The sequence below is a fragment of the Prionailurus bengalensis genome, chromosome E3 (assembly GCF_016509475.1).
Source record: "Prionailurus bengalensis isolate Pbe53 chromosome E3, Fcat_Pben_1.1_paternal_pri, whole genome shotgun sequence".
NCBI lineage: Eukaryota > Metazoa > Chordata > Mammalia > Carnivora > Felidae > Prionailurus > Prionailurus bengalensis.
The window spans coordinates 2,362,258-2,389,095 of NC_057357.1; the positions used below are offsets into that span (position 1 = coordinate 2,362,258).

Genomic DNA, 26,838 nt, shown 5'->3' on the forward strand with positions numbered 1-26,838 from the left:
ATTCATGAGTTCAAGCCCTGCACTGTGCTCTGTGCTGACAGCTCAGAGCCTGGAGCCTGCTTCGCCTTCTGTGTCTGCCTCTCTCTCTCTCTCTCAAAAATAAACAAACATTAAAAAAAAAGAACAGAGAGCCCAGAAATAAATCCTCGCACACACGGGTCAAATGATTTTCAACAAGGGTGCCAACACCATTCAGTGGGGAAGGTCAATAAACGGGGCTGGGGGCCCCGGACATCCATGAAAAAGGAAGGATTCTGGACCCCTACTCAAGATCATATACAAAATAAACTCAAAATGGATCAAAGGCCTACAAGTACGAGCTAAATCTGCAAGTAAGACTCAGAAGGAAACACGAGGGGAAAGCTTGCGGACCCTGGACTTGGCGATGACTCCAAAGCACAGGTAACAAAGGAAAGAGAGAAGCCGGACTCAGTCAAAATTGACCACTTTTGAAGAAGGACACCAGCAGCAAAGCGGACGGCAGATCACACGCTCTGACAAGCCCCAGCACCCGGAACACAAAGGATTCCCGAAAGTGAGCATCCAGAGAACAAACGACGTGAGTGCGGGCTGGCAAAGGACGAACACACGCGCCCGCAAAGACACGCAGAGGCCAACGAGCACATGGCAACACGCTCCCCGTCCCTCGGCACTAGGAACATGGAGACAGAAACCAGTCAGCTACCACCTCGCACTGGTGAGGGCGCTTCCCGTCAAAACAAACCAAACAACAACAACAGCAAAGAGCAAGCAGACAACAGGTGTTGGCAAGAAGGCAGGGGGAACCTTCTGCCCTGCCGGCGGGAACGTAAAGGGGGGCAGCAACAGAGAACACGGCACGGTGATCTGTCGAAACAGCCAACACGGAACCACCACGGGAGCCAGCAGCTCTGAGTCTGGGTACAGACCCCCTGAACGGAAAGCGGAGTCTGGAAGAGACGCCTGCACCCGCGTTCAAAGCAGCAGTGTTCACGACGCTCCGAGGGGAGGAGGCAGCAGTCCGAGGGTCTGCGGCCGGAGGAATAAAGCAGCCGGGGTCTGTACGCGGCGGGTTACGCATCAGCCTCAGACAGGAAGGAGATGCTGACGCCCGTCAGCGGGCGGGTGAGCCGAGGACGTTCCACTAAGTCAAACTCAAGAGCAGACTCTGAAAGCGTTCACTTCTGCCAGGTCCCTGGAGTCCTCAAATTCACGGGGACAGAGAGGAGATGCGGCTGCCGGGCGCTGGGGGAGGGGAGGGACAGAGGGGCTGGGAAGAGGAGGAAGTCCTGGAGGCGGGCGGTGCGGACGGCTGCACGACCGCGTGCGTGCCAGAGAAGTGCAGGCCTGAAGATGCCCGAAATGCCACCTTGGACCCACGCACGCTTTACCACAATAGAGAGAAACCCCGTAACCTGTTTGGCAACCGTGCCCAACGAGCCACAACCGTCTGAAAAGCCGATTAGGGTGCGTCTGCCCTGAGTGCGGGGAGTGGGCGCCTGAGCACAGCGGTGGGAGGAACGGAAAAGGGCACAGCCCCAGCCAGAGACCGTCCCGGACCTAGAGGCGTGCTAGTGCTAAACGTAATCGTGTCAATTATGAAACATTTTAGGTACAAAATAAGTCTATAAAGTTAGAACAGAAAAATACGGAAAGCATCCTCACCCACCACGGGACACGCGATCACACACCCTTCCACGCAGCTCGCGGTTCGCCTCGAGGAAACACCACCGCCGACACGCAGACGCACACAGGTTACCATATACGCACAGCATTGCTTGTAATTGCAAAACACCAGAAACCACCTGCGTACTAAGCCCGGGACACTGGCTGAAGAATTAGGATAACAGCGCACATGACGGGGTACGAGGTCGCTATAAGAAGAAAGAGGAGGGGCGCCTGGGTGGCTCAGTCGTGAAGCATCTGACCTCGGCTCAGGTCACGATCAGGGGTTTGTGAATTTGAGCCCCGTGTCGGGTGAGCCCCGCTCCTCTCTCTCTGCCCCCCTGCTCACGTGTGCACGTGCTGGCTCGCTCGCTCTCTCCAAAAAAAAAAAGAAAAGAGAAAGAGTATTGATAAAAACCAATCGTGCATTGATTTTCAAGAAATATCGTTACGTAAGACAAAGTGCCTAAGAGTATATACAGAATGCTGCCTTTTGTGGGGCAGAAGACGGAAGAAAATACGCATATTCCTCTTAATTACAAACAGTAACACAGGAGGGATACAGCAGGAAAAATAAATAAAATAGGTTATCTCCAAGGGAAGGGAAGGGAAGACTGGAACGGAAGGGGCCCGGGACGGAAGACACTTCTTTGGATTTGCCTCCATGTACAGGTGTGACAGTCTAAGACGTACTAAGGCTCCATACGTTGAAAACAGTCGAATGAGAAAAATAACTCCAGGGGAAGAGCAAGCAGAGAAAGTATCCCACTTAATTCAAATGAGTATCATAAAGGCTCAAGAGTAAAAAGGAGGGAAAGAAGAGGAAGGGTGTAGAGGGGAAGAGAGGAGGGCGGAAGGGGAGAGGGGAGGCAAAGGGATGGAGAGAGGAAGGGGGAGGAGGGGAGAGGGGAAGGGGGGAAGAGAAGAAGGAGGGGGAGAGGAGGAGACAGAGGAGGGGGGAAGGGAGGGCAGGGAAGGAGGGGGAAGGGAGGGGCAGGGGAGGAGGGGAGGAGGGGAGGAGGGGAGGAGGGAAGCTTACTCGAGAGGATTCCTGGGAACAGCCCAGCATCTACCAAGGAACCTGCATGTGTAGTAAACACGGGCCAGCGAGGAGGAAACGTACAGTGACAACACCAGACGCCCGGGACCTGTCACCCCAGACGAGGCAGCACTGCAGGGACAGGAAGCAGAGGGGAGGCAGGAGTCCGCCAGGGAACTTCGGGGGCGTGGAGGCTCTCCGCACTCTGACTTCAGGGCGCCGACTTGACCGTTAACGTGTTTGTCACGTCGTAGAATCGAACCCATTTTAAAGGCTGGCTTGGGGCGCCTGGGTGGCGCAGTCGGTTAAGCGTCCGACTTCAGCCAGGTCACGATCTCACGGTCCGTGAGTTCGAGCCCCGCGTCGGGCTCTGGGCTGATGGCTCAGAGCCTGGAGCCTGTTTCCGATTCTGTGTCTCCCTCTCTCTCTGCCCCTCGCCCGTTCATGTTCTGTCTCTCTCTGTCCCAAAAATAAATAAACGTTGAAAAAAAAAATTAAAAAAAAAAAAAAAAAAAAAAAGCCTGGCTTCACTTTACATAAATCATACGTCAACAAATTTGGCTTATGAAAACCAGCAGTTGTGTAAAAACATCCGCAGAAGCACGTCTGTCTGCAGGCTCGTGTGCGTGGCTGTGTGTCATGCTGCAGGCGGTGATGATTTCAGGAAGGAAGGACAAGGGGACAGGCGCGGGCAAGGAGTTCTGTAGCCTCAACGTTCTCTCCGGATTCTGTGGAGTCTGTACAACTTTTTGGGGGAACACAGCACAAAAAATGAATCACAAACCACAATAAAACTTACTTTCTGGACTTTAGAGTTAACACGTTAAATGCTGTAAGTCAGAATTTGGGGTTAAAAGATTTACGAAATATGTGTCTACGACAAACAGGTTAATTTTTCTGCACTGTCACAAATAGAATTGTTCTCTTTAACCACAGGAATAGTTACTTTTTGTTTCTAATTTTGTCTATCACATAAACAGAGCGGGCGAGCATATCCCACCGTGGCTCCCTTGTCCCTGCCTCCCAGAGTTGGCACTGTGCTCGCCCCTCCCCTGAGTCACAGGTCCCCTCCAGGCTGGACGGCCCCTCCTTGACAGTCACAGGTCCCCTCCACGCTGGACGGCCCCTCCTTGACAGTCACAGGTCCCCTCCACGCTGGACGGCTCTCCGTGATGGTCACAGACAGAGGCTCCCATCTTGCTGGCACCGCTACTCCCCCCGCCCCGTGGCTCACAAACCCAGCAGGGCCAGGTGCACCACCAAATGATGCTCGCAGAGAGGCGCACGTGACAAGACACCGAGCGCTGCCCGCACACGCGTGAGCAGGGAAGCCGAGCCTTCTCAGTGCAGCCTTGAGAGGAACACCACCGCAGGTCAGTCTGCCAGGATTCATAACCCGCGGGGACTTAAGGGGAGAAATGCTGTTGTTGAAGCTGCTGAGTCCCAAAGTAATCTGGACCAGGACAACCGGGGACCAGTGCACGTATGTCCTCTCTCATCTCCAGAACCCGTCCCACAGGCGGGGACCGCAGCTCAGCCAAGCCTTCATCACGGGCAGGAGCACTCCCCCATCAGGCCCACATGTCAGGCTCCCGCCGCCTCTCTCTCCAGGACGGCCCAGAGTGCCTTCCAAGAGTTGGTCAAGCTCCAAACGGCCCAGCAAATGGGACCCTCACTGGTGCTCACTAGGCTGTGCCACAGCCCCTACAGACACCCCTCTGCCCCATCCCTCAGCAAGACGCAGCACAAAGCCCCAGGGCTCTGCTCCTCCTGGAGCCATTCATAAAATGCACACGAGGCAAGTTCTCCCAGGGGCACCTGGGGGGCCTCAGGTCACGATCTCATGGTTCAAGAGATCCAGCCTCGCGTGAGTCTCACGGCTGACAGTGTGGAGCCTGCTTGGGATTCCCTCTCTTCCTCTCTCTCTGCCCCTCCCCTGCTCTCTCTCTCTCTCAAGATAAATACACTTTAAACAAACCAACAAAAAAGTCCTCCCCATAGAAAACAAAGCAAAAATAGAAAAACCTGGGGGGTAGGGGGTGGGGGAAGCCTGGAGCCCAGCAGTTAGGTCCAGCTGAGAGTCCCCCTCAACTCTGAAATCTCAAGGAAGCATCTGGACACCTTGGTGGTGCCCTGTTACCTCAGACACAGGTAAAAGTGACAGGCACACCCAGGAGGAAAGGGCACAGGTAAGGGTCTGGGGACAGGACACACACAAGGCCCAGCGATGACCATGGCTACAAGGTGGCTTTATAGGAGGGGGGCAGGTGGGGTGGCTGGACGCAGGCTGTATCCAGGCCACCCACCCGAGCTGCACACTGGTGATGTCCCAAATCCAGCTAACTGAGCCCAGGCACTGCTTCCCAAATCGGGAAACGTCACACGAAGACTATTCCTAGCTTCTCGTGAAGATACGGAGTGTCTCCCAGCACCAGCCACACACCGATACAGGGCAAGCTCCAGGGGGGTCCAATCCCCCCGTTCCCACCCCCCACCCCCAGTGCCTGCCCCCAGCTTGGCCCTCTGTGCGGCTCAGGAAAGGGAACTCCGAAGGAAGGCCCAGCCTGCGGGGACAGTCAGCAACAATGTCCCCGGCACATGGAGGCCCTGGATCAGGAGGGCCGGGGACTCGGGCCCTCGGCCACCAGGAGGAGGTCGCGGCAGGCGTACGAATCCGGGGACACACAGCAAACGACCCTTTCTGAAACAGTGGTGTTTCTCAGAGAGGAAGGAGGTGGCCCTGTGAAAGCCTCTTGTGTTTTCTCCCCCGCGGTTATGAAATGTGTTCACTCTGTTTACGTACTTTTTAACAGCACACACGTAACGCAGAATGAGGACAGAGTAACTCGTCAGTCATGAATCCACACTCGGGCCGAGAGGGGAGGCCACCGGAGGCCATGGTCCCCTCCCCGCCCGCCTCAGTGGTAAGAGCTGCGGGCGTGCCCAGAAGGCTGCCCCCCCCGCCCCCCCCCCCCCCCCCCCCCCCCCCCCCACACGGGCGACAGCACAGGACAGCGTGAGGAGGTGAGGCCAACTCCCTGGGAACAGGTCCTCCAAGGAAGAGAATTTACAACAATTTCTGACAACAAGCAGAGGATAGGGGACCTCTTCTCCCTCACCTGTCTCGCTCCTACGCGAGCACCGTGCCCCAAGGAGATGACAGAAAGGATGTCATTAAGAAATTATTGCAACTTTCTTTTCAATGGTGCTGAAAAGTATATGCAAATCCACCGTAATTACGTTTAAAAATTCCATTTCATGGGATAATCAGACTTCAAAAAACTCAATTTTAGTTTTAATCAGACTTTAACAAGGATATTAAGTCCATTTCGTTTAGAAAAGGGGGAAAAAATGTGAATTTAACACAAAATGTATTCAAGCTTAGCCCCGGGAGATAATTAAATAAAATTAATTTGGCAAGGGCTGTCAGTAAATGAAGGCGCAGCAAACGGAGGCTCACACTTCTGACAGAAACAAGCAGCTCCCTGCCACAGAGGCGGAGGAAGGGGCGGCGGCCGACCCAGAGCACAAGGAAGGGGACCGAAGCAGCCCTCGGAGGCAGAAGGCCAGGGCAGCCTGGGGGAGGGGGGGGACAGCTGCAGGGAGGGAGATTCCCGGAAACCAGGCTGGCGGGAGCAAGGGGTGGCCTCGGGGCGTCCGTCTGGGCTCTTCCACCGGCCCGCAGTCCGGCCATCAGTGGGGAAGCGGCGGGGCCCAGCCAACTCTGGCCGCCCTGAGAAGCCACCTTCCCCGCAGGAACGGGCGGGGCCTCCTGCTCTGGCCCTCCCACCCCGGCCCGCTGCGGGGGGGTTGGGGGGGGAGGCCCTGTAACATGACCCCGCTTTGCTCAGTGGCGATGCAGGGCCCACACGTACCGTACCCCGTACCGTGCTCTCTGCCCGCCAGAGTCACTCGGCAAGCATCTGTGGCATGGAACAGATCTGACCACGGTCCCCGTCCCGGGAACGCTTAGCCCCGGAGAGAAGGCACAAGCGCTGCCAGTCCGCGGGGAATGACCTTCCCTCCCGACAGCTCCAGGCGCCCCGACAAGGCCTCCCGGCGTGATGTCCACACCACCCGAGTGGTGCCGAACCGCGACTGAGGCGCCCCAATCGGGCACCAGGCTCACCCCCGCTAACGACCTGTAAGCCAGCTCACATCCCACGACCAGATTCTCCCAGAGCGGAGAAGAGGAAGGAAGGAAATCAGTGCCATCCTCTGTGAGTAGAAGTTTTGGGCAAAGGAGAGAGCAAAGTTCCGGGCCAGCAGGCCAGCCCCACACCCTGAAACGGGTCAGCACACCACGGCCTTCGGGGAGAGGGTCGCGCCCGCTCACTTACATCTTGTCCCGGGCAGCTGTCCCACAGGACGACCCGCAGTCCTGCTTGGGGCCGGGGTCCTCGAGTGTCATCACGAGAAGTCCCAGGTCCCGGGCCACGTTGCCCCCACGCTGGTCATCACGATCTGTGCTGCAGAGGTGAGGACCGGCATGCCGCTCGGGCCCTATGGGCCCCAGAGCCCCAAATATTTACTACCCGGCCCTTACAGGAAACACTTGTAGCCTCTGCCCTAAACCCAGCACTCCCAGGCACCCATTGTTCAGTCACGAAAACTCAAAAAGAAAACTAGCCTAGCAAAGGGACAAAACAAGAGAAAGCACGTTTTCCACCAGGAGAAGGCTGTCTCGGAGGGGGACGGGCACGAAGGGCGCCGAGCGGGGGCACCGAGTCCCAGGGGAGGCGGGGACAGACAGCAGCCCGCCCGTGCTGAACAGGGTCAGCACAGGCCTGTCGAGTCACTAAGTCGCACACCAAGTGCCACGTCGTGTCAACGGAGCTCCAGTTAAAGGGGTGTGGCTCCAAAGGTCCAGGCCGAGCGGTGTGACCCCTTCTGGGACAGCTGAGCTCTAGGAAACAGTGAGAATGCCCCAACCAACCACTAGGCCTGGAAGAGCTCCTGGCGGCTCTTCTCAACCCTGACCTTCCCAGAGAGCCTGTGAAGAACCGCCCAGATTCAACGGCGCCTTCTCGAAGCCCAGCGTGCTGCAACGCACCTGCTCTCAGGGGTGAGCCTGTGGCCACGCGTGTAACTGCAGTCCTCACGAAAGGCAGCGCGCTCCCGACGCCTGAGCGCAGCAAACCATAGCGACGCAGGAAGAGCGGAAGCCAGAGAACAAACGGGGAACAGAAGCGCGTGTGTCTAAGTGTCCTCCACGCAGACTCACACGCCACTCCCACCAGTGCACAAGCTGACACGCGGCAGCCCCCTGAAGCCTCACGCCAGGAGGGAGGAGGGAGCCTGCCCCGCCCCTAGCTGTGGGAGGACTGTTTGGCTCCACAGAACTGAGAGCAGTTTGCGCGTAATAAAAATTAATTGCTAATCTCCTCACTCAGCCGCCTCCGAGAACAGGAGAGTGTCGTGTCGCTGCCCCTAAAGTTCAATCTTCCTCTCCCAAGTAATTACTGTCTTCCCCTACCTCGCAGAGCCTCCCCCATCTGAAAAGCAAATCCCAGCAGTGCCAGAAGGTGCTCGGCCCTGAGCAAAGGCAGGGAGGCCAGCCCTCCAGCAGGCTGGCAGGCCTTCCTTGCCAAAGTTCGGCTGGGAGCCATCAGGCCTCAAAGAGCTGCTATCAGCCGACAGGCTGCACGCCCGCCTACGTGCTGACGCTCCACGGGCGAGCCGGTGGGCAGGGCCCCAACAGAAGCCTCAGATGCCAGCAGCGGGCTGCTCGGCTCACAAAGGCGCAGGACCCAGCTGCACGGCACCACGCGGCCAGCCAGATGGATGGAGGTGACGGAGGGCAGCGTCCACCATGCACCGCGACCAGCCAAGCAATCCAACGCAGGCAGCACGGACTCGCCGCACGACCTTGGCCTGTGAGCCCCCAGAAGGTCCGGGGCCTCCTCTGCCGAGCGGGCGACAGCCGGGCCACCTCGCCCACAGCCGGGAGGGATGGCAACGACACTCCACGCACGCGCTGGCCTTGCAGGCTCTCGGGGTGGCCCCTCCAGGGCGGCCCCAGCTCCGACAGAGCCGTCCTCGGGGCCAAGTAAGGTCCTCTTCAGAGCAGGGCCCGTCTTGAAACAAACACGCTCTGGAACCTCGTCGGCCACCAATCTCTAGACCACAAATAACACGTGGCCCTGTGCCCACTGACACTATTCAAATCCGGCAAAGACGGAACCGATGGTCGACTCCAGCTCCGCGAGACACTCCAGCAAAATCCGGCCGCACACGCTCACCTTTCTGAGCGTCAAGAGACTCCCCGGCTATCCTCACTGCTCAGAACGCTCGGTCCTCCCACCGTGAGGGCCGAGGCCGGGTCGTGGCTCTATCCCCAGAGCCGGCCTGCTGTCCGCCAAGCGGCAGGCCTCAAACCTGCAAAGGATGACTACGGGATCGACGTTCGCCAAAATCTCAGTTCTATCGCCAGGTGACAAGGCCAGCAGGAAACAGGCAGGCGTCACTCGCCTGTAGAGGAAACAGAGGCCACGATGGAGGGGACCTGGCCTGGGACACGAGACACCTTCGGGGTACCTGCCACCACCTTGACTCTCGAGATGTGCCCACTACCCACCCCCGCTGCCGACCCCCGCTCACAGGCAGCCTGTCCCACCACCCCCGAGGGGGCACCCTGCCCCCGGCACAAGGCTTCCGCACCTGTTCAGAGCCACCCAGCCACACGGATGCCTACCAGGCAGGGTCTAGTTGAAGACAAGGCCGTGTCTCAGATCTCAGGGAAGAGGCCGCAGAAAGGCATGGAAAGGAAGTGCTTGCTGCCACACAGTGGATATTTGCCACCCCACCCTCCCACCCCTGCAGGCCAAGGTCCACCCTCCACAGCAAGACCCAAACACCTCCAAGAACCGATCCCGGCCGTCCCGTCGGCCTCCACCACACGCCCACACACTGGCCGAACCACTTGGAACTGTGGTGCGCCAGGTCGCTCCGGGTGGATGGGTTCGTGCAAGCCCCTTCCCCACCAGGAACGAGGTCCCAGCCTCTCAGCTCAAGATCAAGGGCCACCTCTCCCAGGAGCCGTGCCTGACGGACCCAGCACCAGCCTGAGAGACTGTAAATGCTCGCGCCACGCCCACACGGGTGCAACAACGGCAACGGGTGCCTCTGGCAGAGGCAGCACGAGGCAAGGGGCAGAGACAGGCCTCGGGGTCAGAGGACAGACCCAGCCTCCGACACACAGAGCCGGCAGGGCTCTGCCCGTCCCTCCTCCCGTCTCTCGCGGGATGGCTCGGGTCTCCGGTCAGAGCCCGTACATCCATCCCCGTCTCGCCAGCGGCCACGTGAAACGGTAAACGTTTAGGAAGGACTGGCTCCCTGAGCCCTTCGGAGCCAGCAGCGAACACTTATCCCTACTGTCACCTGCCCCTGAGTAAACCAGGCCACTACCCGAGCCACTCAGACACCCTGCTCAGCACAGCTCCCAGATCACGGAGGACAAAACCTGAAGAGCCGTGAACGTGTTTTCTGTATGTCAGTTGGGTCAGGGCCCCAGAGCCTCACAGAAAAGGCAAGTCTTCAAAGCCGCCCTCCTCAGGGCCCTACAGGTCAGCAGCGAGCTTCCCGCTCACGGCACGGTCCCCTCGGTCGGAGGCCCTCCACTCACTCGCGGCGGGAGGGGAGAGGCAAAGAGAGGACCCTCATCAGACAATCCTGCAACTCCCTAGGAGACACGTGTGCCCCAGAAGGGCCCTGCCTCCCCTCCTGGGCGGAACTGGCCAGGCTGCCCCGGGGCTCCCAGACACGCACACAAACGCACACACGCCTGTCCCTGGGACACCCCCTCCCTTGAGAGCCACGGGAGCTGCGTGCCAAGAGCCGAGGTCGGCGCTCTCAACGTTACCGTAGGACACTGGCAGGTGCCAGGTGCCTGCTAGAATCAAAGAACTGCACCAGGGTCCCATCACCTGCTCTCCCACGTGTGCAAGCCACAGGCTTCACCAATGTCACTGCCACAGCCCCACAGCGGTGCGGGGACCCACTCGCTCTCTGTGACCCATCCTGACCTCCCTGGTGCCACCAACCTTCTAAGACACAGGTAGGCGGCCAAACAGGTGAGGTTCCCATGCAGACCAGGGAAGACTGGCGTCCCATCTCCCAGGACATCCGGGGCCCAGCGCGGTCCCAAGGTGTCCTCGGGCCAAGGGCGTGCTCCCCCCACCAGGGGACGGGGACTGACTGACCAGCTCTGCCAGCTACCACATGCCAATCGCTCTGCCAGCCGATGGCTAGACGCCATCACTGACGTGTAGACGAGGAAGCTCAGACTCAGGCAAGCCCGCAAGTGGCCCCCTCTGCGCAGCCTTCCCGCCAGGGAGAGGCCCTGGACCCCAGGCCTCTGCTGTTCCCCATCCGCGTTGCTCCCTAGGCCGGCCTGGCCACCTCTGCTAGTGGTCATGCGAAGATGACCCAGAGGGAGCCCTCGAATCCAGACCTGTGCACCCGTGACAACTCCCTCTGGCTACTTCTGTGGCCCTTCAAACGCACATGTGCTACATAGAGTCCACAGCTCTCCCTTCCTAAGAGCCAAAACCTGTCCCCGTGTCTGCCCCATCTGCCTGCACCCTCCCAGCCCCCCAACTGGGCCAGGTCACCTCCTGTCTCGCGTGCTGAGGACGTCTCTCAGCCTCTGCTCTGTCCCTGTGGCACACCTGCTCCAAACTGGAGCCAGTCACTGTCACAGCCGGCTGCCCGCCCCATCCCTCAGCCTGCTCAGCAGCCTGTGGCCTCTGTCCTGGGCTGCACACTCACCCTCCCCTTCACACTTCATCCCCGACCTGCCCTGCCACCGCCTACCCCACCCCTCCCCTGGGCCAGGGCTCCCCGAATACAGAAGTGCTGTCCTAGGCCCGGCTATCCCTTCTGCCACCTGGGTGGTGCTTTCAAGAACGTGTACCTCCCACGAGGCGGGGAGCATGCACTTGGGCGGCCGTGCCCGGCGCACAAACTCGCCCACCGTACATTCTACCCACGGGCTCTCCACGACAAGTGGGACAGGAAGGACACTGGGGATCCTTGGCAGGGACAGCCTGTGGCCTCCGTGCCCCACCGACTGACCGATCCAGGAAGATAACTTGCAACCAAAGCTTCGATGGTCCTTCCCCAGGCAAGACATCGATAAGGGACATGGAATCACTGGCCAATAAAAACAGACTTCCCGAGTACAGGCCTCATTAAGTCGGTTAATGAAAGTCATTAAAGCAAGCCGGCTGGAACAGGTTCCTTTCCTCAGGGGTGAAGGGACTCAGATTAAGGGTGGAGACAGGCCACTGGTCGGTGACCCGGCGGTGTGCCGCTCCCAGCCCTACAGCCCCACAGCTGTGAGGCACAGCTTCCTGGAGCCCACAGCCCTTCCGGCCATCACTGAAACTGAGACCGGCCTCGGGGAGCCCCAAACTCTGCAGAGGGAACGGTCTCCCGCCCCGTCCCCTAACTATACCACATGCAGGAGGAAGCATCGCGTGCCTTTCAGAAACTGGGCTCTCTGGGCGTGACACGCAGCGAGAGAGCTTGGACCAGCACCTCCAACACGGTGAGCCGGGGCTCAACAAGGCGCGTGCCGGCAGACGCGTCAGTTGCACGTGCATCGAGCGCTTGCGCAAAGACGTACCAAAGCCAGCAGTGCCAGCGGCCGGCAGGAAGGGAGGCCCGTGGCCGGCAGAGCAAGAGGAGAACTGTCCCCATCGCCCCGACACGTCTTCTCAACGCCGAGCCACGTGAACGCAGCGCGTGTTCAGACGAGAGTCTCCAGCCCCCTGTGATCTGAAATGACCCCGGTCGCTCCGCAACGGCTTCCCACAGGCCACAGAAAACACCCAGTCAACTTCCCGAAGCCCTGAGGCCTCAGCATCTGTGCCCGGAGATGCCCGGGGTCCCCACCACGTCACCGCCTGTCACCATGAACGCGTGCCCTCAAGTAAAGACCCCACTTGCGGCCGCACAGGAACCTCACTCAAGATGAGCACCTGCGGAAGCGAAACGAAAGAGAGCAGACACGGGAACAATTAACGCCGCGCCTCCTCGCCAAGGACAAACCCGCCGTGGCCTCCACGGAACTAAGACTTCGAGGAGACGTGAGGGCAGGAGGAACCGCCGAGCAGGGCCCCCGCTCCAGGCCAAGGGTCTCCACTCCGGCCCGTCCAGGGTGCACTCACGGCCGGCAGCCCGAGTGAGAAAGACCCAGGCCTCCTGGTCCCACCTGTGCCACACGAAGACCGGGTACGGCAGTACCAGCACCTGGGGGGTGGCCGCCGACACCCCCTGGCGCCTACCCAGCTGGTCCTCGCCTCTCCCTGCACCTGCACGCCTTCTTCCTACGTGCCCTGCCTCCTCCTCGTCCTCAGGACGGCCACCCGCTGTAGGGCACGTTTCCCAGGAGACAAGAGCCCACCTGTGGCCACGGCCAGAGCCTGCGGTACACAGCAGGTCTGAGGAGCATCCACGCAGCTGGCCTAGACGCCATCCCCACCACCACCGGGGCCTGAAGCCCGCGCGGCGCACCAGAGCCGCGGGGGGCGCGGTGAGGTGCAGAGGCGTCAACGCGTGCCCCAGCGTTCTGTCCCTGAGACGCCGACGACGACAGGGAGGTCCGGGCTTCATACCCGGGAACAGTGGGAACGACACAGAAGCAACAGTGCAGCAAAGCCACGTCACACGGCCCATCGCGGCCGCCCCGCAGTCCCGTGCCGACTGGCAGCCACCATCTAACAGATAATCCCGCTTGGCTTCTAGGAACACAAATCGGTGTTCGTGCCGTGACCCTGCTTCACAGACACGTGGGCTCCCACTCGGTGCTCACAAAGGCCAGCCACCCTCCAAGCCGCGACCCCCAGCTCGTGTCCATAGAACCAGAGCCCATGTTTCCAGGCAGCTCCCAGCCCCCTCCCCCTCTGCCTGGGGGTGGGGGACCCTGGGCAGGGACGAGGGAGGACCCCCCAGGAGGACTTCAATAAGGCCTCTCCAAGTTTGCAGCAACGGCACAGGGAGGTGCCTCCTCCCTCTCCAACCTAATCCCCGGGTAACTCAGCATAGCCTGTCTTGTCTAAATCCTTTCGCTACCTGGCTTTAGACTTTTTCCAATCGATTTAACACGACGTACAGAGGTAGAAGGGCCACGTCTATAAAGCTGGGAGTGAAGCCCTCCAAAGCGCTTCGAGGGCCACACCGCAAGTGCTGAACCACCAGGCGCGTCCACCTGGGACAGGGCACCTGCCTCACCGTGTGCGCGGCCAGGGTGACCACACACAGGGCGGAGCCCCGCCAGGAAAGCGCTGCCCTTCTCGTATTGCCCACAGTGCGGTAAGCACGGCCAGCTGTGCGCACGGGGGCAGAGGGGACAGGCCTGTGCCCCAGACTGCGGTCCCCGTCACAGCCCCCCGGGCAGCCCAGCCCCGTCCGCGGGGGGGCCCGGTGTGGGGAGCCGGCCCGTCGGGGATGCTGCTCCGTCCGGCCTCGCCACGCACGCCCGCTTCTGCCCGCTTCTGGCGAGCGGAGGCCAGACTCACGTCGGAAACCTCAATGGGGAGCAAGGGACGGGCCGGGGCTGCTCCCCCGGACCCAGGATGGGCTGTCGCAGCTGAAGAAAGTCGGCTGTCAGGAAGCTCTCTGCCGCACCTGTCGTCTGATTCCCACCGGATCACAACAGTGTGAACAACACGGGAGCCTTGTCGCCGCAGCCAAGCCAGCCGACAGGGCCCCGTCCCAAGTCACAGCTAAGCACACACACGGATGCACAAAAGCAGAGCAGTCCTGTCACGACTCACTCGGCAAACGTCTACCACATGCGCTGGCTGCCAGGCTCGGAGCCTCGGAACACAAGCCCCGCCCTTCTTTCACGAGACCAAAGACTGAGGATGCCCAGCAGAGGGACAAACACGTGGCTGAGAGTCAATCACGACAACGCCTGCTTCTGTCGCTGGCCTCCACGGGGACCTGCAGAGCCGGGATGGGCTCACAAGTCTCCGGGCCCTGCCGGCACAGCTCTGGGGCCGCCGGGGCCCAGCCCGCCCCAGGTGCTCAGGCCGACAGAGAGCCCAGGGTGGGTGAAGGCGCCCCTCCAGGGCCGGGGCTCCCAGAGAACAGCCTCCGGTAGACAAAGGAGCCGGTGAGGGAACAATGCCACGTTCACGGCTGAGGCCACAAGAAAGAGCCACGCTTGCAAGCGCCCAGAAGGTGAGACTCTTGCCCAACCTCCTCCTCCTCCTCGTCTGGAGCCGCAAAAGAAACCAAACCGAGACCAAGGGAAACGGTGAAAGAAGCTTGACGGCACGGCCCCCCGCCCCAGCGCCAGCAGCGCCTCGCGTCCCGAGCAACCCCAGACCCAGGGCATTAGAAATGGCGACCAGAGGACGGGCGGCCACAAAGGTGTCAGGGGTGGCCAACAAGAAGGAATCGTGCTCCGCCTCACTGTCATCCTGACTGGCCTCACACATCACACATCGGGGGCGACCGGTCACCTGGCCAGCCAACAAAGGCTGCTGGGAAGGAAGCACGCAGGTCGGTGCCGGGTTCCCGTGTCCATTGCGGGTGACAGGTCAGCAGTCTCAGGGGCACGACCGCCAGGGCTCAGAGCCAGCGAGACCCGCCAGCCTCTCGGCCTCCCTAGCGCCAACAGCCTCCGAGACCCGTCACTCCGTCGAACCTGCGGGCTTCCTGACAGGCACTACGTCCTCCCAGCCGGACTGAAACCAGGCCAGATCTGGGGACAAAAGGACGGGGGAAGGAGCCAAATCGCAGAGGCTCACACGCCACCAGCAAGTCATTTCCTCTACAAAATTAGGGGCTTGACTACAGAGGGACTCAACGTGCATTCCTCGCCCGCTGATAAAGCTTCCTACAGTGGGAACCGTCAAACGAGCTTTTCAAAAGCCGCCCGCTGGAGAGTCCTGCCTCCTCGCGGCACCGCGGCCCCACGCCGCATCTCTGCCGAGACCTCGGAGAGCGTGCCGTCCAAACTAAGCGGTGCCACTCGTACGCCGGGACGGCGTTTCTGGAGGGCGGTCCGGCACCATCTGCCGATCTCAAGCACGTCCGTCTTTGAGGCAAAACACCTGCTTGAGAATCTGTCCGGCCGCTCAGGCGCCGCTCACACCGCGAACCGAGGTGTCCGCCAACGGGCCTGAGGCAACACAGAGCTCGTCCACTTCGCGGAGCGCCGTGCGGCTCTTTGGTTCAGCAGCGCCGCGTGCCGGTGCGGAAGTACCGCTGGAAATCCACCGGGAACGTGCAGGACACGGACCGAGCGCCGTGTGACGGAGGGCACCACAGGGCTCGCGTGCTCGTCCGACTTCCAGAAAGCCACACAAGAACAGAGGCAGTGGACGGTGCCTGGACACACCGGGGGTGAGCACGGGGACCCCAGGCCCCCTCCTTTGAGAAGAGCACCCCAGGCACGAGAGCACTGAACGATGGGGACCGGGCGGCGGTGACAGAGAGCCAGCCTGGCTGAGGGCGATGCGAGGTGGGAGGGCAGCAGTCAGAGGAGGGCGGGAGGAAGGAAGGTGACTTTCACTTTCTGTCCTCCCCCCAACCCCCCCACCCGACCCGACCCCCCCCCCCCCCCGCCCCCGGCAGGCGGTGAATTTAAGCAGTCATGCCCACGGCACCTGCCCCGAGGCCCCAAGACGCAGGCCGGCAGACAGAGCCCGGGTCAGTCCCACTGCCCACGGGCCCGACCGGCTCAGGGGATGGGCTCCACCCAAAATGGAAGCTTCAGCACCCCCCACCACAGCCTCCCATTGCCCACGGATCAGCTCCACAGAGGCGGGACGCACGTACGAGCACGCACACACGAGCAGCCGCCACAGCAGCCGAGGGCAGGCGACTTCCGGCACGCTGCCAGGGCCCCTCACGCCCCCATCGCATCCCAACCCGAGACGCGCGTGGCCTCCTAGCACTCGGCGTCAGCAGGTCTCCCCCACGTCCGAGCACCGTAGTCGGGCTTGTCGCTCGTGGCTGCGGAGCACCCCTGAGGTCGCATTGACCCACTCCCCACGGCCGGGCAAGCCCACCGTCCACAAGCGCAGGCTGGTGGGAATAGGCCGCTGTGAAGACTCCGGGACTCGTCTTTGTGAGGCCACGTTTCCACCTCTCTTGGGTGAGAACCAGGACGGAAGAGCCAGGTCACGTCGTAAACCTGCAGGAAGCCACCAAACGGTTTCCCAAGTGCCACGTGGCTCTCCACTCACCTTGCCCCTGCGGCGGGCTGCTCACACCGTCACGGCCCCTGGTGTGACCAGCCTGTGCTCCCAGCCATCCCACGGGGCCAGCTGCAGTGTCCCAGCGCCCCCCAAATGACAAAGGATGCCGAGCATCAGTCCCCTCCTTATTCACGTCTGTGGACCCTCTTCCGTGAAGTTATCTGTTTGTCTTCTGCCCAGCTTTTAAGCAAGATCTGGCTGTGATCTCCCGTCAACCTACCTAGACGCATCACAAAGATTTTCTCCTGGCCCAGGGTTTGCCTCTTGCCTTCACTGCGTCTTTCTGAGAACAAAGGTGTTTCTCGTCTTGGGGAACTCTAAGTGAACGATTTTTTTCATCTTTGGTTCACGCTTTTGTGTCCTAAGCTTCCAGAGCCTTGGTTTTTCCCCAGGTTAGGTCCACGCCCCACTGGTTCAACGCCAGAACAGTAAGGGACCAGAATCTACATCTGTCCATACAGACATCCCCCTGCATCAGCACCGTCTGCGAAGACTGACTCTTTCCCACTGATTTATCTTGTCACCTTCAATGGAGACCAACAGATTCCATACTCGGGTTATTCCGGAACTTTCTAGTCTTTTCCGTCGACGTGTAAGTCTATCCTTACACCATTAACCCGCTGCCTTGATCAATACGGTTTACGGTGCGTCTGGAAATTAACCATCGTAAGCCCACGGTTTTCTTTCAAAAACAAGTCTGGCTATTCTAGATCCTTTTCGTCTCCATAGAAACTCCAGAATCAGTTAGCTGGTTTCTACCGAAAGGCCTGTTGGGACTTTGGTTGGGGATGCACTGGAGGTGAGGATGAATTTTAGCACACTGACGTGTCCCCACCACGGACTCCTCCAACCTGCGAGCACGGGATCGCTCTCCACCTGCTGATATCGCTGCTAGGTGACTTCCTGTCATTCTAGAAAGAACTACTACTTTACACCGTGCAGATTTCCGTTGCATTCAGCCTCACATTTCCAACGCGACTCTTCGGGGCTGCGTGACTCCAACTGTTGGCTGCTGGCACACAGAAACTCAGTCCGCTCGCGCGCGTTGTCCTCGTAACCGTGAACCTGCCAGACCTACTACTTCCGGCTCTTTACAGATGCCCAGAGACGTCCTACACGGACGACGTGCTGCCCCCCACCGGAGGCAGCTTTACGTCCTCCCGCCCGGCCGCGGGCCTTTCCTCCTCCCTCCCACTGTGCGCTGGCCGCACCGCCGCTGCCGCCGCAGAGGAGCGGGGAGAGGGCGGGCTAGACGCAGGGACAGCAGATGCCGCATCTTGGGGAGGGGGGGACCCTTCCACTCCTACATTGCTCAAAGGTTGCGATCGTGCGTGGGTGCTGAGTTCCCACCAACACCTCCACACCTACCGAAACGATCACGTTTCCTCTCTAAACTATTTAAATAGCAAACAACCCCGGTTGTCTCAAGGGAAAGGCCCGTCTACTGCTGCAGGTACCCCCTTTGCTCCATTTTCCCACCAGCCTCTCCGTCAGTCCTTCCCCAGTGCCCCCGGAAGGTCACATCCAGGCTGACACAGACACAGAGCGTCTCCTGGTGTCCGCCTTCAGCACCTTCAAACCCTTCCGCCGGGCCGCACTCCCCGGACAAGGCTCAGCACGTCACAGCTCTCCGCACGCGGGTGCCATCTGTGTACTGCTGCCGAACCCCTCAGTCGGCTTTCGCTGCCCCGGGATGGGGACCTGCAGGCACCACCCTCCCCCCCGCCCCCCGAGTACACAGGCCCCACCCAACACGGTGCAGTATTCCTTCCCACCAGGACTCTCCGAGTCCGGCGGCCCACCTGCCTCCAACCCACAGGACCCACGTGCTGGAGACAGGCATCCAGCAACATCTGGGTGGACGAGGCTGTCTGGCAGACAAGGAAACTGGCACGGGGCTTCCCTACAGGGTCACACTGCCAGACCACCCCAGCCAGCTCACGTAACCAGCTCCCTGACACCTCTGGGCTCCTCAGGATGTGAGAAATCCCGAACTGGGAGAAAGGTGGCAACGGTCATGCCGTGTCAACTCCAGGGGGTTGGTCTGTTCCAGGCGTTAGACCTGACCTATTCCCAACCTTGGCAAGGCCGCAGGGCCCTCCAAGAACGTGTGAAGAGACAAAGCCTTGCGCCCAGAGGAAAGCCCATGCAAGGAATATCTGTGCTAAGACACCAGAATCTCATAGGCATCAAGCATTTGAGGATCAGAGGCTGGGCAAGAACAGGGCAGGGGTGGGACAGTCAACGGCAGCCAGCCGACCACCCACAAGCTACTCCTCCAGGCCGTGGCCGTAGCATGTGAGGTCCACGGGGAGCAGCAAAGGGCCAGGAAGAACTACAGGCAGAGGTCTGGAGCCAGAAAGCCAAAGGGCCCAAGGCGCTCAAGGTGCAGGGAGCAGGATCACGGGGCCGGGGGCGCCACCTAGTGGCGGCAGCTCTCAAAGCCCAGGAGACCCTGGGCAGGATCCGGGGCCTGGGGGTCACGACACACACCAAGCGACACACGCCAAGCGAGTCCCTTCAGTCCCAAAGTGGCGGCAAAGCCCTGGCCTAAAGGCCAGGAGAATCAAGCCTGCCAGGTCCTAAGGTCCTAAGGCCCTCCTGGCCCCTCCAGCTCCTGCTTCCGGGGCACCTGCTGGACTGGGACTCACTGCTGTCTCTCGGAGCCGGCTGGTCTTGCTCTGGGGGTGCAAGCCCACAGGTTTTCACAGGGAGAAAGTCTGACTTCCATGGTGAGAAACCACTATTCTAGAAAAATCTTTCCACTCGCAGATGTGTATAATGAGGCACAAGACACCCCCCACAACCCTGAGGGCCAGGCGGGGGCCAAACAGAGATTCAGGCACCGCTCACCAAGGTCTGACAGGCTACGCTGTCGGAGGCCACCCACCCTACACCCCCCCGGGGCCGACCCACCCCGGCCACCCACAGTGGTCTCAGCGCTCCCCACCGGGTCCACCCCTCCCTCCTTGCAGGGATCCCAACTTCTCCCTGTGCCCTATTTCCCTCCGCCCGTCTCCCTCCCCATATTCAACTCTGCCGGACGTAGGCTCCCCCAGGTCTCCCTCCCTGCTCACAAACCTCCAACTGCCCAAGACCTGACAAAGGAGGATGGCCCAACTCCTCCTCACGGCATTCAAGGTCAAGTGCGGTCTTGGACAGGCCGACTCCCCGCATTTGGACCAACACACAAGCCTGCGACCCACCGACTGTTACAGGAGACACGGACCCACCTCAGAGGGACACAAGTGACTGGAGGTGAAGCCCACCCAGGCACCCTGCTGCAGACAGGAAGGGTGAACAGGAGACACTGAGGTTCCCCAGGGGCCCCCGCGGTGGCCAGGCACAGAGTGACCAGGCACACGACAGGAAACCTGCCCCTCCGGGGGACCTTCACCAGGGGTGCCGGGAGGCGAGGGCCACAAGGATGCCTCACCGCCTCCCCAGAAGCCTCCGGCTGCTCGGAAGGGAGGCCAGCACCGCTCCGCAGTACGTGACTTGTAAGCCTCCACACACAAGGCCAGGCGCGCGCCGCATTCCCGGCGACGGGAACACTGGCCCAGGGCCAGGCACAGACTGGCGAGGGGCCCACGAGCCAGGGGAGGGCAGAGACGCCAGGGACAGACTCACACCCTCCTCTCCCTCCCGCCCGCCCCAAGCAGCCCCCACCTCTGAGAGCCCTCGACCACCCCCCTCCTCTGCCTCTCCAGGGCCCGGCCGCCGAGTGAACACATGACACACACGCACAGGCGCGTGACCAGGCAGAAGCAGCACCCCAGCTGGCGGTCAGCCCGCAGACCTCTGCAGGCCCCCCCGCATGCCCCCCCCCCCCCGCATGCCAGCCACACTCAGGGAGGCCCTCTGATTTGGAAGCGAGACCAAAGGGCCGGAGGAGGAACCACACTTTCCGCCCCGGCCAGAGGCGGCCGCCAGCTGTGCACCAGCCCCAGGCTTGACTGATGTCGAGGGCTTTGTGGCACATGCTAGGCGTTCAGACACTCCGCCAGCTGGTCTGATCGGGCACGAGTGGGCCTCTGATCTCCCGCAAGAGAAAGAAGTCACAGAGGTTTCTCTTCTGACGAGCCTCCCTAGGTGCAGGAGGGAAGTGTTCTGGTGAGTTACTAAGCCCAGAGAGTAGGTGAGGCTCCACCGGGTCAGCCCTCCACGAGTCTGGCGGCGGGTGCAGCTCAGGAAGGAACAGCAGCCGCGTCTGTCCTCTGGGACTCAGCGGGGCAAAGAGACGACGAGGAGGCATTTACAAGGGACAGACACCGAAGTCAGTAACGCTGATGGAAACCACGGCATGTTCCAGAACCAGCCCTCGGACAGTGTAATTACGGGACAGCTCTTTAAAGCAGGCTCTCAATCTTGGCCCAGTTTCCAAGAGCACCAGGAAAGACGACAGGGAGCTACAGTCTTAAAGTCGCACAAGCTGACGAAACAACACGCTCCTGAAACACCACAGCTCCAGACGAACAGGACGATTGGTCTCCCACCAGCCCTCGCCCAGAACAGAACAACCAGACGAGGACAGAGCTGTTGGGAGGAGTCTATCCACAGGGGGGCCCAAAGTCCCGGGGACCGAGGGACAGGCAGCGATGCTGGAGAACGAGGGGCAGTAGCCCCAGGACGGGAGGCAGGGAGCAGTGGAAAGGTGCCCCCCCCCCCCAGGCCATCCGGGCCATCAGAGGACAAGGCGCCAGCTCACCGCCCAGCTGCCCCCACCGCTGCCCCTCTGCATCCTGCCGCTCCCCTGCTGGCACGCCACGGGGTCCTGACGGGACAACGATGCTCCCTTCTCACCCCTGACAACTCAGTCCATCTCCCTGCCTTCCAACTGCCCAAAAGGAATGGCTCGCCCCCAAAAGCAATCGCTCCTCAGTATAGGCAAAGGTCCTTTTACAGAAGCCACCGCTGCAGTGCGGTCAAAAGGCTGCCACCACGCCACCACCAACCTTAAAGGAGAACGTTAAGACTTGGGCAGGGACAGTCCCTTAGTTGCATTTCCCTCCTGTCAGCAAAGTGCCACATTAAACCCAAAAGGCTGTTGCACAAGCCGGCAGGCGGCCTCCAGCAGGGCTTCTGCCAGGGGCTCCAGCTGCCGGGGGCCCAGGGGAGGCAGGACCGCATCGCCGGGGGCGCCCTCCGCCTACCTGATGTTCAAGCCCGTGGTCTGTTCCAGACGCTCCCAGCTCTGCAGCTTTGCCAGCAGCTTCTGCAAAGACAAGGAGGCGAACGCTGAGGGTGCCACGACCCAGCATCTTCCACCGCCCCTGCCAAGGCCTCTGCGGCGAGCGACCCGCCGCCCTTCTTCACACAACCCCACGTCGGTCCCCAGACCACCCAGCCTCATGCGGAGCTGCCGGCGACAAGGAGGAGGTTAAGTCTCCCTGACCCCTCAGAAGAGCCTGCCCTCATCTCAGCTGAACGTCTAGGGGCATGGAGTCCGCTCCAGAGCAGACGGCTTCTGCCAACTACGAGTGCGCCTCCTTTGCGGCCGGCCCCGCAGACTCAGGAAGAAGCAGGCCGAGCGGCCCCGAGGCAGACCGGGCGCTGAAACCACAAGACTCCACGCCCCTCCCCTGGTCCAGGCGTTCCACGGGACGCCGGGTCCCAGGGCAGATGTACTCAGCCCTAGCGCCCAAGTGTCCACAGTGGACATGGCCCCACAGGGAGAACAGGAGAAGGTGGGGACGTCCCCCACTGGCGCCACGCGCAGGGCTGCCTGACCCTGCATTCCTCACGCTGCTTCACACGGACCTGCATTCCAGATCAGTCTCCCTCCCTTTCTGGAACGGAACCACCTGAGGGCAAGAAGCGCGTGCCTTCGTCCGGCCTCCCGTGCCCGTCGCCCGGGCCAAGCACGGTCCTGGCATCACCGCACTCCCTCAGTCCCTCGAGTGGCCCCTACCACATAAGGGCATGGGCCGGGTAACAGAGCTGGGCACAGAGCCGATGCTTAGCGACCACCTACTGACGCCAGGCACTGGGGAAGTACTCGCCGTGAATTCACTGAGCCCCCACAACCCTGCAAGGCACACTCTGATGCTCCTCGATACACAGGTGCACGGAGAGGTTAAGCAACTTGCCCGGGGCCACAGAGCCAGCGAGCATCCATGGCAGGATGTCCCACGAGGCAGTGTGACTCGAGAGACAAAGCCTTAACCGGTGTCACAACTGTCCAGAGGAAACACTCCGTCTGGGGCTGCGTCTGCGGGCCAAGCTCACACGTCAGCCAGCACCTGTGAGGAGCTCGGCTCCCACCCCGTGAGGCCACAGGCCTCCGCTGTGACCAACTGCGGGACAGCTGCCAGTACGCTGCCACCACCCAGGAAACGACGCAGGGCCGCACGGGCAGGGCCGCACGGCTCGTAGGTGAGGCGGCAGGGAACGACCTGGGGGGGGCCATGCAGAAGGACAGCAAGACCGGGGGACAGAGACCAGGAGGCTGAGCGCTAGTGTAACGTGTGCGCACCGGGCGAGACAGGCTCCCGCGCCCCCTGGAGCGTCCACGGGAGAAGCGCCCACGGGATGCTTTCGGCACTGCGCCCTCGCACCAGCTCTACGAGCGCGTCCCACAAATGCCAGCGTGCGTCCCAACAGCACACACAGGAGAGGAAACGGAGCCGGGCGTCCGTCCCATCTGCGGGTGGGAGCCGGTCTGTGTCAGGCGCCCCGCACCACGGCCCCTATCTGTACCAGTTTTCCAATTTCTTCCGGGGGGCTGAGAACACAGCACGCGCTCTCACAGCTCCTCCTGGAGGCTCTCGGGAAGAACCCACTCCTGGCCCTCTCTCCGGCTTCTGGAAGCGCTCACCCTCCTCCACCTCGACGCCCCCACGGCAGGGGGCCGGGTCCTCCCCACAGGACACCCGCCTCGGCCCCCCGCGTGCACAACGATCCGCGACCAGGGGCCCACTGGCTCCCGGTGGAGTCTCCCCACCGCGGGCCAGCTCGCCGGCACCCACACGTGCAGCCAGGGGGCTCGGGGGTCGCTGCTCCGCCCACGGCACCAGCCCGGCAGCTTCCATATCTCAGGCGGGCAAGCACAAGGCGGGCCCGAAACACCCGGGGTCCCCCACTTGCAGCACGCCCCCAGCCTCACCTCCTTCTCCAGCTCCAGGACCGCCAGGCTTTCCTGCATCTTCTCCTGGCGCCCCAGCCGCCGCCGCAGGCCCTCCAGCTCCTCCCTGAGCAGCCCGTTGGTCTCTCGCATCTCCCTGGGGGGCCGGACACCACAACCCTCAAAGGGCCGCCACGCACAGGCAGGAGGAGCCGGGACAAGGAGTGCAGCGCCCCCCCACCCCCCCACCCCTCTGCCCCGCCACCTGCACGGCCGCTGCCCACCGCCCACCCAGCCTCACCGCAGGTAGGCGCTCTCCTCCCGCAGCTGCTTCAGCTCCCGCTCCATCTTGGGCAGCCGCACCAACTCCGACTTCATGTTCTTCACGACCGCAGCATCCTGCTCCTGCAGGGACAGCTTCTGCTCCAAATCCTGAGTGAGGCCAGGGACAGAGAGGACAGAGTCAACCTCCACGGCCCCGGCTCGCCCTCGAGGTGTGCCTCTGTGCCACGTCCTCGCCGCTCACTTCCAGGGGAGTCGTGCCCACTCGGGGGCAGGACCCTAGCGCAGGTCTGCCCCAGGGCATGCGGCAACGGCGCCCCGAAGAGACGCATCAGAGAAACACACACACACGTCCCCCACGCTAGACCCACTCCTGCCACACTAGCACCCAAGTGACAAGCAAGTCTCTTCCACGTGACAAAGCCTCTCCTCTAAGATCTCCGGTTCCAAGATACCCTGAGGACGACCGGCACCCAGCAGTGGCAGGTCCCCCAACAAGCTCGGTCGGTCAGTCAACAAATGTTTACTGGGCCCAGCTCTGTGCCAGGTACAGGGTCATGCAGTGGGGACAGGGTGACGCAGGACACACAGGAGGCCTCTGCACTTGCGCTCTGGTGGAAGGGCAGACACAGGCCGTGAAGGCGAGCAAATCCGGGTAGGTGGGCGGGGGGTGGGGCCAGGGCGGAGGTGAGGTACCCGAAAACAGCACGTGGAACAGCAGAGGGAGCCGGGAGGCCCGACGGGGGAGCCGGCTGGGGAGGGGCCGGGGGGAGCCCCGGTCACTCGGGCTGGGGTCCGGAGCCCCAAGTTCCTCCGCAGGCAGGGCCCCCACCTCCAGACGCCCATCCACTCTCTCCTCTCGCTCGTGCGGCATCCCCAGCACCAAGCGCGGGCGCGCCACGCACAGACAGGCAGCGGTGTCAGCAGTACCAGGGCGCGGGCAGCTCACCGTCCCCAGGCACCCTAAGCACACCCCCACCGAGGAGGCAGGAGGGGAAGAGCCCCCAGACACAGCCTGCGTCTGAGAAGGAGTCACTCACCCTGATCCTCTGCTCTTGGTCAGCCCTCGCTTCCTGGTGGGCCTGGAGCTCCTGGACCTTCTCGTTAGCCTCCTGACATTTCCTGTCCGGAGAAAGGCACACGATGTGCAGAAACAGGAGTGTGTGAAACCAGCGACTGTCCTCACCCCGGAGGCTCTCCAGGGTGGACCCTCACAAACATACTCCACCCCCTCCCCACTCCCAGGGCACTGTGGCCCGTACCCTCGGGTCAGGGTGGGTGGCGAAGTCCACACCACATGCAGGGCCCTGCCCAGCCTGCCACCGGCCCTGGTACAGCCACAGCCGAGGACCCACCAGGGACTGGCCCCCCCACATCCCCCCAACCCTGCCCAGGAGCGTCCAGAGCCCTCCTAGGACATCATCTGCAAAGGCCTAGCTCCCAGGGACAGAACTCAGCCTTCTGACCTCGCAGACATCTGTCCTGCTCAGAGAGCTGCCTCCACTTGGAAGTCCTCTCCCGTCCACCCCACCCACCACCCCAGGGCGCCCTACATGGCCTTTAAAGGGAAGCTCTCTGTGAGGGGAGAAACGACCACTCTCCGCTATTGTTCTCAGAATACATAAAACACTAGTGACCAGCTTCAGTGGCCCCTGTGTCTGCCCCCAACAGCCTGTGGACGGGGAGGACAGACCAGAAGGGCCCCCGGAGGTTCTTGGGGCTTGGCACAAGCAGCACGCCTGGTTGCTGGGTGCTCAGACCACAGAGGGCACAAAAGGAGCCCGGGCCCTCCTGTTCGTGGTCTTCCACACAGTTAACAACCAGACCCGAAACACAGCCCAGGCCCTAGCAGGCCTGCCCGCACCACGCCCAGCGAAGGTGCAGAGCCCCACCCCCTGCACGCCCCGCCCCCCTGCACTCCCCGCCCCACCCCCCACCCCCCCCCCCCCCCGCCCCAGCACGCCCCGCTCACTTGCGCTGCAAGGCCAGCTGCTCCTGGAGCTCCTGCTTCTCAGACTCCAGGCTCTTCACCTGCATCTCCTGGTTCATCACGCTCCACTGCAGCTCCGAGACCTTCCCCTTCAGCGCGCTGATGGTCTGAGAGCAGAGCGGGCGGCCCAGAGCAGCTGAGCGGCTGCCGGCGCACAGAGGGGAGCCGCCCACCCCGAGGTTGCAGGACAAATGCCCCCACGAGAGCCTGCCCCTCCCATCCCCCTCCTGAGGGCAGGGACACAACCTGGGAGGGCATGCCACCCCTCACCCCATCCCTGGCTACGCGGCCTGCCTCGCATTTCCCTCAAGCAAATGGGAAGAGACCGGGTCGTGGTGACGGGCTGCTCCCGAGACCGCCCGGGCCGGGTGACATCCGCCACTCAGGACCCTCGCTCGTTCCTAGGGTGCTTGCGTGGCTCTCCCTCCACGCCTGCCCCGGTGTCTCCATCCGAGATGAACCCCCACCATGCCATCATCCCAGCTGAAACACTCCCTGTGAACCACAGCCAAGCCCCTGCCAACAGGTCGGAAACGGGGACTGAGGCCATCCTCAGAAGGCTACAGGAGCCCCACAGAACGGAGGAGCTGCGGGAAGACCGTGC

General features: G+C 61.8%; 1 protein-coding gene across 1 annotated transcript in view; it reads right to left on the bottom strand.

Annotated features, from left to right (window-relative positions):
• MAD1L1 (mitotic arrest deficient 1 like 1) overlaps window positions 1-26,838 on the bottom strand; it is a 318,039-nt gene that overhangs the window by 280,957 nt on the left and 10,244 nt on the right. The window contains exons 5-9 of the mRNA XM_043559540.1: window positions 26,217-26,341; window positions 25,285-25,366; window positions 24,264-24,394; window positions 24,005-24,119; window positions 22,053-22,114 (exon numbers count right to left, since the gene is read on the bottom strand). Coding sequence (XP_043415475.1) covers window positions 22,053-22,114; window positions 24,005-24,119; window positions 24,264-24,394; window positions 25,285-25,366; window positions 26,217-26,341 — 515 coding nt within the window. The remainder of the gene's footprint in view (window positions 1-22,052; window positions 22,115-24,004; window positions 24,120-24,263; window positions 24,395-25,284; window positions 25,367-26,216; window positions 26,342-26,838) is intronic.